This window comes from Natator depressus, chromosome 14, assembly GCF_965152275.1.
Source record: "Natator depressus isolate rNatDep1 chromosome 14, rNatDep2.hap1, whole genome shotgun sequence".
Lineage (NCBI taxonomy): Eukaryota > Metazoa > Chordata > Testudines > Cheloniidae > Natator > Natator depressus.
In genome coordinates, this window is record NC_134247.1 from 1,372,193 (window position 1) to 1,385,332 (window position 13,140).

General features: G+C 65.3%; 1 protein-coding gene across 1 annotated transcript; it reads right to left on the bottom strand.

The window, feature by feature from the left end:
* Positions 1-1,450: 1,450 nt before the first annotated feature.
* Positions 1,451-10,556, bottom strand: CANT1 (calcium activated nucleotidase 1). The gene is made up of 4 exons (XM_074972116.1): positions 10,487-10,556; positions 5,514-6,167; positions 4,998-5,201; positions 1,451-4,326 (listed from the first exon to the last, which is right to left on the bottom strand). Exons 2-4 carry the CDS (start codon positions 6,145-6,147, stop codon positions 3,956-3,958), a joined length of 1,209 nt encoding a protein of 402 aa, XP_074828217.1. The 5' UTR covers positions 6,148-6,167; positions 10,487-10,556; the 3' UTR covers positions 1,451-3,955.
* Between the last annotated feature and the right edge of the window lie 2,584 nt (positions 10,557-13,140).

Genomic DNA, 13,140 nt, shown 5'->3' on the forward strand with positions numbered 1-13,140 from the left:
TTGCAGGGACACAGACGGCTCACAGGTCCTCCCACAGTCGAGGGGCCAGTCAAGCAGCATGGGGCAAGCGTGAGCCGGACATGGGGCGAAGGCCTGACGCCACAGCCCGAGCACAGGGCTCCTCTGCCCCTTGCGAGCACCCAGCCTGCTTTGTTCTGTTTGCTGCCAGCCGTTACTAGTCACCATAGGCCCCGTGGTGCTGGGCGCAGTCCCGCGAACGCTGCAGGTGCTCTGGGGTGGTGGTTGGGAGGACAGAGATAATGGGCTCCCGGCTGGCTGGCAGCATTTGGGCGTGCTCGCTCAGGCGCACTCGCTGGCCCTGTTGCCCAGAGCCCTGGAACGAAGGGTGTTAGACAAGAGGCTGGTAAGAGGAGGGGTCTTGTGAACGTGGGCATTAGCAATCCATAGCCCCGTAGGGGAGCGCGAGCCGGGGAGGGGAGCAGCACCAGCGAGCGGAGGACAAGCACCCCACGTCAGTGCACAGCGCCGTACGCCTTCCCCGCCAAGCAGAGAGAGGGGCCAGCTGAGCCCTCAGTGGAGCATGTTTGGGCTGGGCAGCCCCTGCTCCCACCTGAGAGGGGGCTCTGGGCATTCACCTGCTTTGCCGGGGGCCAGGGCTGTACGGATGGACAGTGCAGGCATGCGAGACATGCCGAAGGGAGAGCCACTGGCCCGGCCTCTGGTGACTCCATGAAGCAGCAGTGCAGCCAGCTCTTTCCTGGAGACCTCAAAGCGGTTCCCAAAGGGGGCGGGGGGGCTGGGGAAACTGAGGCACGGAGTGAGTCAGCCGTACAGCTGACTTTCTGCTCCCACTGCCTTGTGCACCCAGCCTGAGCTGGAAAGGAGCCACGATCCTCAGCACCGCTCCAAGGCTGGGAGGGGCACAAACCCTCAGCACAGAGGTCCCCGGCCCCACTGTCCTCAGCAAGAGTTAACACAGCAAATCCCTCCTGCTCTTGCTCTAGGAGGCCGGCGCCCCGCCAGCTCTCCAGCTGACCACAAGGCCTCCCCGGACGCCTAAGGGAAAAATCACCCCCCAAACCAGAGCGCTTCAGGCCTGCAACAGGGGCCCGGGCGCCCGGCCCTGCAGCCAGCGGGTGGATGCTGCCACCTACTGACGCAAGTTGGTTTCCCAGCAGAGCAGGACGTCGGCCCCAGAGACCCCCGGGGAACCCGCTCTGGGTTCAGCACCGACACCCCACTGGGGCCTCAGGGCAGGGACTCAACCATGTGTCCTGCTCCAAGCTTGCTAGGAATGGGGCCTCAGGAGAGCAAGAGGGCCAGGCCACGAGGAAAGGCAGGCCCACCAGACCCTGCAGCGAAGAGATCGGCAAACCCTTCCCACAGAGAGGAGACAAGCTGCAGGACCTAGAGCAGGACTAGTCAATAGACATAGCACGGGCCACATCTGGACCACCTGACGCTTCTGAACAGACGGCAAAATCTGTTTATTTCCTTGTTATTGTTCGAGCTAGTGTGGTGTGGAAAGCGTTTCTCTCAAGTCTGGACCTTGACAAAAAATAATTGACTACCCCCGACCTAGAGCCTCTGCAGCCCCCACCAGGGAACAGAGCCAAGGCCCGAGTCAGGTCAGCCCGGCCTGCCACAGGAAAGGGGAGCTGGTCTCTGCCTGAGGAACTGGCCAGGCACTCCCCCAACCCCAGTCAGGGCCTGAGCACCCCCGGGCACGGGGCAAGACAAGGGACGGGACAGCGGAGCTCTCCCGCCCCCAGGACGGCGCACCCCCAGCTGCTGCTCTGTACCGGGCAGCCACGGGCTCTGCTAGGTCTCCTGACCGAGGCCACCCTGCCCCAGGCCCTCGGACGCTCACATGGGCGTGGGACGCTCTCCTGCTGCCAGTGGAGGCCCTGCGTGTGCTGGTCTGAAAGAGACACATAGGGTGGGTTCCCCTTTCCCTGCACTGTAGCACTGAGGTGTGTGAAGGGGGCTCACCAGGCCCTGGCTCACGGGGCAGGACATCGGGGCTCCAGCCAGGGGAAGGCTGCCTACAGAACGGACCTGCTGCCTGGGTGAAGGAACCCTGCTGGAGACGTGCCAGCGAGCCCATTTCAGCAATAGTGCCAGCAAGGATTCATAAAGAGACATATGCCTAGCTCCTGCAGAGCCAGGGCCCCACCAGGACGGCGGAGGACTCAGGGGGAGGCCACTCCCATTCTGCCAGGCGTTGCTCACCTGTGCACATGCCTGGCGCTGCAGCCACTTCCAGGGGGCAGGCCACGCTGCACTGTTGGCTGGAAAGCTGTGTGCCTCTGTGGGTGGGACTGTCCCGTTCCGCTGCCCCCCTACCCAGCGCTGGAGGACGCCCTGCCCACACAGAGCTGGAGGCCGACACACCCACCCCAGAACCGTCTGGTTTATCAAACAGATGCCGCAGCCCAGCAGCACAGCCAGGTCATGGGGAGGGGCCGGAAAGTCACTAACCAGGTGCAAATGTTGCCTCCATCAGCCGGCAGGGCAGGGACCAGGCAGGGGCCTGGGCCAGAGCTTGTGTGGATGGATTCCTGCCTGACTTGGCCTGTTCTCTGTGTGTACAGCACAGTCGGGCAGGCTTTGGTGAGGGACCCTCTGCTACAGGCATAAGGGGCCAGGGCAGAGGGACTCCTGGCCTGCGGGGCAAACACAGGGACAAGGCTCCGGTCAAAGACACTTTGCCATTCCCTTACCCTGCCCAACCAGAGAGTGGGGCCGGGTCCTCCCCAACCAGAGAGTGGGGCCGGGTCCTCCCCAGGGGCACAACGGAGGCCAGGACCCCAGGGAAATCTGAAGAGGAAAGGGCCTTTGCTCAGGCCCCGCAAGGCCAGAGTGCCTAGAGATGGCTCCCTGGGCCAGAGGTGAGGCATATGGGGGAAGCAGCTTGTGTCAGGAGGGCCAGGCCACTGTCCCGGCCCCTTCCCAGGGCAAAGGAGCATGGAGATGAGAATGGCAGGGCTCTCAGGGCTCATCGCAGAGTCAGGTGCTGGACTGCTCCCATCCCACGGAGAGCTGCAAGTCAGAGCCCTAACCTGCCAAGCTCAGCGCCTGCCCCAGCCAGTGCGGAGGGAACAAGGCCCAGGCTGGGCAGGCGGATTCAGAGGGGATGCCTGGTCACTGGCCGTAAGGGAGGGAATTGGACTTCCTGGCAGGGATCCCCACCTCTTGAGCACAGCGGTTCCCAGCAGGAGGCCCCATGCCACAGAGCAGAGTGAAACCCTCACACGGAGTTCGGGAGCATTTCACTTTGGTTAATTTAATCTGTTAAACGACCCGGGCTGCAGCATGGCTTCCTTCCAACCCAGCCGGGCCCCATGCACCTGCCCCGGCTGTTCCAGGCCGCGCTGCAGCCATACAGGCAGAAGAGCGGCGCCTGGGGGCTGGTTGCTACACACCAGCCTACTGGGCTCGGCCCTGTTGGCACGAGCTGCTGCAACTCTGTGCTGCAGGGAAACTCCAGGGTAACGTAGCAGTGGGAGCACCAGGCTGCGGTGCAGGCCCTGCCTGTGGGAGGGGCAGACACCCATGGGCCAGGCTCAGACGCTGAGCAATGCCACTGACCTGGCTGGGCAGGAAAGGAAACGCTCCCCAAGCAGCCACCTCACAGCTTCGCGAAGCTCCCTGGGGACCTCCCCTGCCAGCGCCCAGCGGGGCAGCCCAGGAAGGGCTCTGGGGTGCAGGACAAGGGCTTGCAGCCCTGCAGAGGGCCACGTGGAAGCTTGCAGCGGTGGCCTTTCACCACCAGGTGCCGGGGCGCAGCCATTCAAGCCACGTGTGCTGCAGCAACTCGCCAGCATGGTAACTGCAGGAGCCTGGGACCCCTCCCCGGAGCTGATCCAAGCCGGCTGCCCTGCCCAGCTCAGGAGCAGTGCGCCCCCCAGTGGTGACAACGCTCAGGCAAAGCCCCGTGCCTGACCCCGGGGCGTCCCTGCCCCTGTCTCTCGAGCCCAGGACAGAGTCCCTGTTAAATAAATTCAATCCCTTCGTATTTCATGGCCCCGATCCTGGTCTCCGGCAGCAGGAAGCGCCCGTCCAGCGTGAAGGCCATGATGTAGGTGGCAATCTTGCCATCGTCCTCCTCCGATTTCAGGGCCACGATGAGCTGGTCGTCAGTGTCGGGGATGAATTTGAAGGAGGAGAAGCCGTGGGTCGGGACGGCGGCCCCCACGTGGCTGACGGCGATGTCGCTGAAGTCCTGCGTGGCCCGCAGCAGCAGGTTGGTACCCCGGTGCTCATCGGCCTTCTCGTCGTAGCGCTCCTGGCTGGCCCGGCGCGGCAGGAAGAACCAGCGCTGCAGCGTCTCGCTCCAGGCGGCCGACTCATGGATCAGGTAACCTGGGGAGGGCAGGGCCAGGGTGAGAGCGACTCCTAGGCAGGCAGAGCACAGGGCTGGGACCCAGGAGCTGCCAGTGCTCGGTCTGAATGTGACGAATGCCCTGGGCCACAGCCCCTCTCTGTGCATCACCTGGGTGCTGATTTCCCCTTTCCTGGGGCAGGGGAGCGGGTGTCAGCAGAGCCCTCCTCGCTGGGATTCCCGCTATGCTGCATAGATGGTGCAGAGCCGGCAGCCAGCAGATCTGGGCAGGGTGGGGGGCCAGCCTGGCTGAAGTCGCCTGCCTGCGAGGAGCAGATTCCCCCTCCCAGTTCCCCTAACACAGAGGGCAGCACACACCACGGCCCTGCCTCCAACAGCTCCGTGGGGCGACAGGCTGCCAGCGCGCCCAGGGACGGCATGCTGCGCACGGCTCTCCACACCACTGCGAGCGCAAGACTGGTCGCAGCACGATGGGCAGGAGGGGTCTAGCCCCTGGCACCCAGCCCCACCCATATCCACTCCCCATGGGTGAGGGGAGGGGAGGTTCAAACCCCCAGTTCCTTTAGCACTCGCATTGCCCGCCCGCAGCCTGGAGGGTGCAGTATCAGGAATTCCTTCCAGCCCCTCCCTGCAAGCGCAGATGGGACTGCCCAGGGCTGTGGGGCAGTTGGGGGCAAGCCCCACCTCTTACCTGGGAGCCTGATGCCAGCCGCTGACCTCAGTGCATTGTAGTTGGACACCCAGTTCTCATGGCCCACGTCCCCCTTGGAGCCGACCACCTTCACCCACTCGGGGTTCTCATTCATCACCTCCCCGGTGGTCGTGGTCCACTCCTTCCCCAGGCCACCCACGTACAGGTGTTCATCCTTCACTGCCAGCCACTCTGCTTTGAAGCCTAGGCAGAAAGACCCAGCGTTAGCTTGAACAGGGGACCTCAGCCCTGCAGTCAGAGGAAAGGGGTGCATGCACCCACAGGGGGCAGGGGCCGACTGGGGCAGCGGTGTGTCCCCGCTATCCTTCCCGCACCAGTCAGGAAAGCCTCTCCCAGCCGCCCCTTGGGGGGATTCCCATGGCCATGATCTAGATGCCCAGGAGGGCACGAAGGCAGGGGCTGGGCTAGTGATCACCGGGCAGCTTTGCTCTGGCGGCAGCGCTTGCCCTGGATCAGGGCTGCGGCAGGGAAGACGAGAGGAGAGGCAGAGCTCACCTTTGCCCACGGTGCCATCCCCATCCGATAGGATCACCCAGGGGACCACTGTGGTGCCCTCGATCAGATAGACCACTCCCGTCCGGTCGTCCACTGCATACAGCTTCCCATTGAAGACGACCAGCTCCGAGAGCTCCATGCCTCTCCCCTTCTCGGCCAGATGGGACTCCAGCACGCTGTCGGCCCGGTCCCACTCCACCGTCACTCTGTCCCCGCTGGCCGACAGGGTCAGGTAGCCCTTCTTCAGGTAACTGAACCAGGTGTGCTCCTGTGGCCCCTTGGAGCCGGTGTCCAGGTCGGCAATGACCCCGATCCTGTAGCGCACCCCTTCCGAGTTCCTCTGGGGCGGGGACAGCGGGTAGGTGTCATTGTACCTGTCCCCGGGCAGCGGGCTGAGCCGCCAGTTGTGGGCGTTGGCTGGGGCCGGCCTCCCCGTGGCCGAGCGGTGAAAGCAGAGCAGGAGCAGCCCCAAGGCAACGCTGAGCGAGGACACCAGGATGGCCTTCCAGCGCAGTCGGAAGCGGGGGTCAGCAGCCTTAGTCATGGACGCTAGGACGGGAAGGCCACCAACGCTGATCCGGAGAGGGCTCATAGACTCACTCCATTCCAGGCGCTGGCTGGGCGGGACGGGCATCAGCCTGGGGCCAGCAGAACCTGGCACCAAGCAAGAAAAGCGACAGGGTGAGACAGGGCCAGAGCTGGGGTCTCGCAGTGCACCCTTCGGTGGGGCTGCGCTCCTGCCCCAGGGTAGTTAGTGGGACCCCAGGCTCCGCCCTGCCACCAGCTCCCCACCAGCAGCACCCATGGGGTGGGCCTTTCTGCTGACATCCCTGCCCCTGACACGTGCTCAGAGAGCCGCTGGTGCGCCCTGTCTGCTGGCAGATCTGGGTTCAACTGACAGGGTAAGTGGGAAGCCCGCGAGAGGGCCCAGCAGATGGGGTGCCCCATCCAGGGAGCTCCTGTAGCTCGCTGAGGGGGAAGCGGGGCCAAGGCTGGCTGGGAACGAGCATCCCCTCCCCCCGACTCCCCAGCAGCTCCACTGCTCAAGCTGGGAGGGATGGAAAGCGCGGGAGCATCCAGAACAAAGGAGAATCGACCCTGGGCAGGATGGCCAGGGCCCTGCCGAGGGATCGCCCCATCTGTAGCAGGCCTGGCCTCCCTGGCCACGGGTACTGCCCTGCGGGCTGTAAACACCAAACCCGGCAGCTCTGCAGGAGAGATCCCCGTGCACCGCAGCCTACGATGGGGAGACGCCCGGTGAAGTTCACACAGCCAGCCTGCGGCAGAGCCGGGACCCAGGAGCCCCGACTCCCAGCCACAGCTCCTCCGCAGCATTCCCACCTGACTTAAATACCGCCTGGCGCACACCCAGCCAGCTACCGGTGCCCACCCATCGGGAGCGAGAGCTGTGGGTGACCAGCCCTGGCAGCATCCCTGCCAGGCACTAGAAGCCCCAGAACCCATACCTGCCGCCTGGCACCATGCCCTGCGCACGGCCCGTCACACACTGCCCTGCAGCTGGGTCCCAGGGTCCCCTGGCACAAGAGGAAGCAGCTGCAGAGTCACCAGTTCTGCCCTGACAACGCTGCAGGTACAGAGAGCCGGGGGAGGGGGATCGGGGTTCCCTGGGTAGGGAGGGGTGGAGGGAGAGGGCCTGACGCCCCCTGCCCTATGGCTGTCTGTACCAGACAAGGAAAGCAGAAGACAGACTAGAGCCCCAGGCCCCACTCCCCTTGCAGCCTCTGCAGCTCACCACATGGCAGAGCCCAAGCACCAGCCGCTCTCCCCCGGCCCAATCCTGCACGAGCCCCGCAGCAGTCTAGCGAAGCCCAGCAGGGCTGTGGTGGGGGCTGGGCCCAGCCCCCCGGCTCTGCCTAGGGTCCCGAAAGGGCCCCTCTATTGGCTCCCAGGGTGAATGCCAGAGACCACAGAGCCGCACACAGCATGCCCAGAAATCCCAGCTCCTTTCCCAGGCACATGGCTGGGGAAGGGGCCCCACTGCCCCAGAGTTACAGGTATGTGGGGCAAGAAGAGGGGGAAACAGTGGGAACAGCACAGGAGAGCCCCTCAAGGGGGTGTGGGAAGGAGTGCAGCAGCCAGCCAGCTGTATGCACAGCCCTTCCCCTGAACCCACCTCGGGGGCTCCCAGCCCTGGCCTAACAGTGCAGAGAAAGGCCAAGTTCTCTGGTTAAGGGCATAAAGCAAATTCGTAACAGCCGGGAACGGGCCCCAGGAGCCCTGGTCCACCCCCCCCCCCCCGAGCCAGGAATGGGCCCCAGGAGCCCTGGTCATCCATCCCCCCCCTTCCAGAGTCCGGGACGGGCCCCAGGAGCCCTGGTCCACCCCCCCCCAGAGCCAGGAATGGGCCCCAGGAGCCCTGGTCGTCCCCTCCACCACCCTTCCAGAGCCCGGGACGGGCCCCAGGAGCCCTGGTCCCCCGCCCCTCACCCTTCCACAGCCGGGGATGGGCCCCAGGAGCCCTGGTCCCCCGCCCCCCACCCTTCCAGAGCCCGGGACGGGCCCCAGGAGCCCTGACTCCAAGTCACCTGCTCTGAACAGTCAGATCACACACACCCCAGATGAGGATGAAGATTCCCAGGCCGCTCGGACAGCCCAGGGGACCCTGCCCCAGAGCCAGCAGGAATGGCCTCTGTCTCAGGAGCCACTTGCCTTCCTGGAGCCTGGCCACCCTTCCTGTGGGGCAAGCAGCCGGCTGGGCAGGGTCCAGGGAGCAGGCCCAGCCCCCTGCTCTGCCGCGGCCCCACTGCTGAGCTGTGCAACAGGTGCCAGAACAAGCGGCTACGGGTGCTCAGCCCCTCCCTGAGCAGGATCCAGGAAATGCAGACGGCTCCGGGGATCCAGCCCTAGCCAACCACGTCCTCTTAAAGACGCAGCAGCCCGTTCCCGCCTCTCCCCGGCCTAGCCAAGAGGCCATTCTCAGCCCAGCCTGCTCACCCGTGTGCCTGAGGGGTGCTCCGGGAACACTGCCCGTGGCAGCATGGCCCCGTGAGGCCTTGGGGAAGGCACTTTGCCTGCCTCCCAGCTAGGGGGGCAGGGACTCACTAGTTAATGACAAGGGCAGAGCCCCTGCTTGACAAGCCAGACGCGCCAAACCTGCTCTGGGGCCTTGGTGCCTTTGCCTCCCAGCCCATTCTTAGCTGCTCTAGGGCTCCAGAGGCAGAAACAGCCTTTATTTGGGGGGTGGGGGCCTGCAGCTCTCACAGGGACCAATGGGAGGGTGGGGCCCAGCCACCTGTCTTCCCTAACCAGCTGTGCCCCAAGGAGGCCGCTCCTTCAGCCAGGCCCAGCTCGCAGAACCAGGCCCCAGTCACCCAGGGTCTGAGTTCAGCTTGCCCGGAAACAGGGAGACTCCCTTGTAACGGAGCAGCCCGCTGACCCCCAAGTGTAGTAACAGCAACTACAACCAGGACACCGGGGCACCCCATGGCTCGGAGCGACAGCTGAGTGCCTGCGTCCAGCATGTGGCCCTGCAGGCCCCAGGCCAGTGATGCCCTGTGAGGGGCACACCCCTAGCAGGCTGGCACGAGAACCTGGCAATCAATATGCCTTAACAGAAGCTCTCCGGAGAGGGGGTGGATCCGGTGCCATCCCCCGACTCTCCAGCTCCCCTGGGCTGACAGCCTAGCTGATCTCCTGGGAAGCTCCCCCAGACGGCCCTGCTGCCTGGGGAGGGAATGCTGGCCAAGTTCCCAGACCAGCCACGACTCCTGCATGCCTTCAGCAGGCTGCCCAGGGCATGAAGAGAGGCCTCTTTGAGCAGCGGGATGGAGGACTGGGGGAGGCCTTGTCTGCTCACTCTGGAGCCCAGTCAGCGCTGGGGCAGAGACCTCAGGGCACAAGCATGGACACTGCGGCTCCCCCACGAGACTCCCCCAGTAGATCGTGTGGGGCTGGCCAGCAACTAGGGAGCGGCCAGCGGGAGGAAGAGGGGGAGATTTTAACACCCATGAAAGCCAGGGACAGAACCAAAGACAGTGAGACCACAAACCACAGGGACGCACAGACCCACCTCCCCCGTACAACTCCACCTCCAACCTGCCCCCAGTTCCTCCCCATGTGTACACAGCTCTGCCCATGCCCCTCAGTCCTGACCCACAGCCCCTGCTAGCCCAGCCCTGGGCTCCCTCCCCAGCCCTGCCAGTGCCCCTCAGTCTTGACCCACAGCCCCCTGTTACCCCAGGCCTGGGCTCCCCCCCAGCCCTGCCAGTGCCCCTCAGTCTTGACCCACAGCCCCCTGTTACCCCAGGCCTGGGCTCCCCCCCAGCCCTGCCAGTGCCCCTCAGTCCCCGCTACACACGCTGCAAGCAGGTGCAATGGACACAGAAGGGAGGCTCAGGCTTGGTGCAGCCTGGGGCAGGACTCCGGGGACAGACCCCAACTTCAGCAGCAAAAGGGTCTGGGCATTTGGTGGCCAGGCAAACGGGGGAGGAAGAACATTCCTGGAGACAATGACCCCGCGTAGGCCAAGGAGACCCCGCAGGGCGCTCTCACCTCCACCCTGCAGCGCATCGCTGGGTCAGGCAGGCCACAGGGACCAGGTGCAACGGGGCACCCGAGTCTCCCAGCGCCGAACACCCCCACGAAAGAAACCAGAGCAAGCACGAGAAAGGGGAGGGCGTAGGGCCGGGGGGCCAGGACGCCTGGGTTCCATCCCCAGCTCTGCACACGGGGGAGGGGGAAGGGGAGCCCAGGACGCCTGGGTTCCAACCCCAGCTCTGCACACGGGGGAGGGGGAAGGGGAGCCCAGGACGCCTGGGTTCCATCCCCAGCTCTGCACACGGGGGAGGGGAGCCCAGGACGCCTGGGTTCCAACCCCAGCTCTGCACACGGGGGAGGGGGAAGGGGAGCCCAGGACGCCTGGGTTCCATCCCCAGCTCTGCACGCGGGGGAGGGGAGCCCACCCCCCATATCACGCAGGGGCGGGGCGAAGAGCCCCCCAGCCCCCCACTCACCCGGGCTCCTCCCCGCGCGCCGGCGACTCGGCCTCTCGCGACGCGCCGCTCCGGCCGGGAGGGGGAGGGGGAGGGGAAGGGGGGAACGCGTCGCAGCGCGCAGGCGCGGGCCGGGGACTCCAGCTCCCGGCCTTCCCCGCGCGCCGCACTACAGCTCCCGGCACCCCCTGCGCAGGCACCCCGGAGGCCGCTGGGGGATGTAGTCCGGGCGGTTCAGGCTCCGCCCCCTGCAGGGCCCTGCCCGTGGGGCTGTTTGCGGAGGCCACTGTCCCCCCGTGTGACAGTCCCGCCCTGCGCGCACTGCCCCTGGGACCCCGGCCCTCCCCAGGGCATGGCCCCCTCGGGCGCCCGCTGTGCCCCCAGCTCCTCCAGCCCATCAGCACCGCAGGGGGATCCCCTCCAGAGTGTGAGCCCGGCGCCCCGAGGCCGCGGTGATGGTCGGCACACGCTGCTCAGACATCGGGCGCTGCAGGCCTCGGCACACGATAATCCCCGGGCCCCAGCCCTGCACGGCCCTAGGCCTTGGCGTAGGGTCGCCTCTGCCCCAGGATCACGGGGTCCTGGCCCAGGAGGCTGGCAGGGCGCTCAGCCCGTGGCTCCGCTGTGCCGTGTGATGGGCTCAGGATCCGCCCACTTGCTTGGCCCTCAGAGGTGGCCACCCTGAGCCGAGGCGCGACCGATGCCGGGGTGGCAGTTCCACTCAGCGCCCTGCTGTGCCAGCCTGCTCCAGCCCAGCCTCACACGCACAGAGCCTGAGCACCCTCTGCCCTGCACACCCCGAGAGAGCACATCCCACTGGGCTCTCACTCAGTAACCAAGAACGAGGGAAGAGAGCCAGGAACACATCGAGGTCCCATTCAGTCCTGTGCCCTGTCTCTGGCAGCAGCTGGCACCCAGTGCTTCTGAGGAAGGTGGAGAAAATCTGTCGGGGGCCCGGTGTGGCAGGCCAGGGCAGGGCAGGCTGTGCAGGGCACTGTGTAGACACAGCTTTAAACAGGGTGAAATGCCAGCATGGGGAGGGGGAAGGTAGCGCTGGGGTTGTGAGGGGGGGAAGGGGTGGGAGTGGGGCAGGTAGGGAACTCACCCTCGACAGGGATGGGCTCCAGGATCCACTTCTCTTCTCCACAAGGCAAATCATGTGGGAATGAAACCCAGGGTGTGTCCAGAGCTGCCTTTGGGGGGTGGGGGGGTCCAGGATCCTGAACTGCTAGGAGGAGCCTCTCCTTTGGCAGAGCCTCGAGTCTCCCATGTGATGTTCTGATCCCATGAAGCCCAGCGAGCTGGGGTCCTTAGCTCAGCAGAGGGCAAGGAGGGGACACTTGCCGGGCTGGTATCAGCAGAGATGAGGGGTGGGAGCTTGTGTGTCCCAAGTAGCCTCTTGCAGGAATGTGCTGGCTGCGTTTCTCCCTGCAGGACATTCGGCTCCCCAGCGCTTGCAGACTGGCCTCAGGCCCATTGCCCCCATGCAGCCTGCTCTGCCAGCACAGGGATGAGCGAGCAAGAGAAGCCAGTTTGCCCTCTGCCCTGGCTAGCTGGGATACTTCTCCCGCTCCACAGCGGAGCAGCCCCTGATCCTGCTGCGGGCCTGGGCTGCAGCTGGCTGCTCAGACCGCGGTAGCTCCCAGACAGGCCCCTGCCAACGCCCCAGCTTGCAGGTGGGACCAGCGGGACAAGACCACACGTGTGGGACAGAATCCCAGCCTGCTGGCTCCTCCCCACTCCCAGCTGCTTTTTCTTGGCATTCGCAGGGGTTAAGGAATTACCCAGGCAAGGGTGTGAGCACAGCCCAGCATTCCCGGCTGCTCCCCCTGCACTCGCCCAGCAGCTGGAGGACAGGGAGGACCAGAGAGTGCAGCCAGGTACAGATACAATGAGGGACAGACGCTGCTCCCAGGCCAGGGCTTGGGCCCAAGCAGCTGCTGCTCTCATTAAACCAACCCTAGAGAACAGACGCTAGGGGACGGGCCTGCCCTGGGCCCAGGGATGGACTGGAGAACGTGGGCCAACCCTGCTTCTGGGCCTGGAGCCTTCCTCTCCTGGGGAGAACCCAGAGTCCCAGCTGGTGGGTGGAATAGGGATGGCTCTGGGGTTAGATCAGTAAAGCATAGGCCCCCTGCCCTGGCACTCACTCCCCATAGGGAGCCGAGAGCTGTGGTGGCTGCTCCCCAAAGTGCCACACACCCATGGGGATTGGGGAGCCCTGCTGCCAAATGCCCTGGAGAAGCCCAGCCCTCTCCTCACATACCGAGGGGCACAGGCTGTGCTCCCTGTAGGTGAGCAGCCTGCAGCCCCCCCTCCCGCACGCAGCCGTGCAGCTGTCTCAGCTGCAGTCTGCAGCCAGCCCAACCCGGCTCTGGCACAGCACCCTAGGAGCTGGCCCTGGATTTCTGTGCCCAGCTGGCACAGGCTCTGGCTGTACCTGTGAAAATAACCTCCCCAGCTCCTGGGCTGCCCGGCACCGTTCCGGTTTTGGACACGCCTGGGGGCCTGGCCAAGAGCCTTGTGACATTCCAGCGGATTTGGACTTGTCACTCTGCTGAGCTGAACCACTTAGAGGATGGTGCCCGCCAGGGTCCTTCCCCCTTGGCTCCAGCCTCAGACATCTGGAGTTATGTCCTGGCACATTAAACCTACCATCATTGTCCTGGGCAGAG

Coding starts and splice junctions, on each gene's coding strand:
- CANT1 (XM_074972116.1), bottom strand. CDS start 6,147: ATGCCCGTCCCGCCCAGCCAGCGCCTGGAATGGAGTGAGTCTATGAGC. Junction 5,202..5,513: donor GGATGGCACCGTGGGCAAAG/GTGAGCTCTGCC, acceptor CTTTCTGCCTAG/GCTTCAAAGCAGAGTGGCTG. Junction 4,327..4,997: donor GGCTGGCATCAGGCTCCCAG/GTAAGAGGTGGG, acceptor TGCCCTCCCCAG/GTTACCTGATCCATGAGTCG.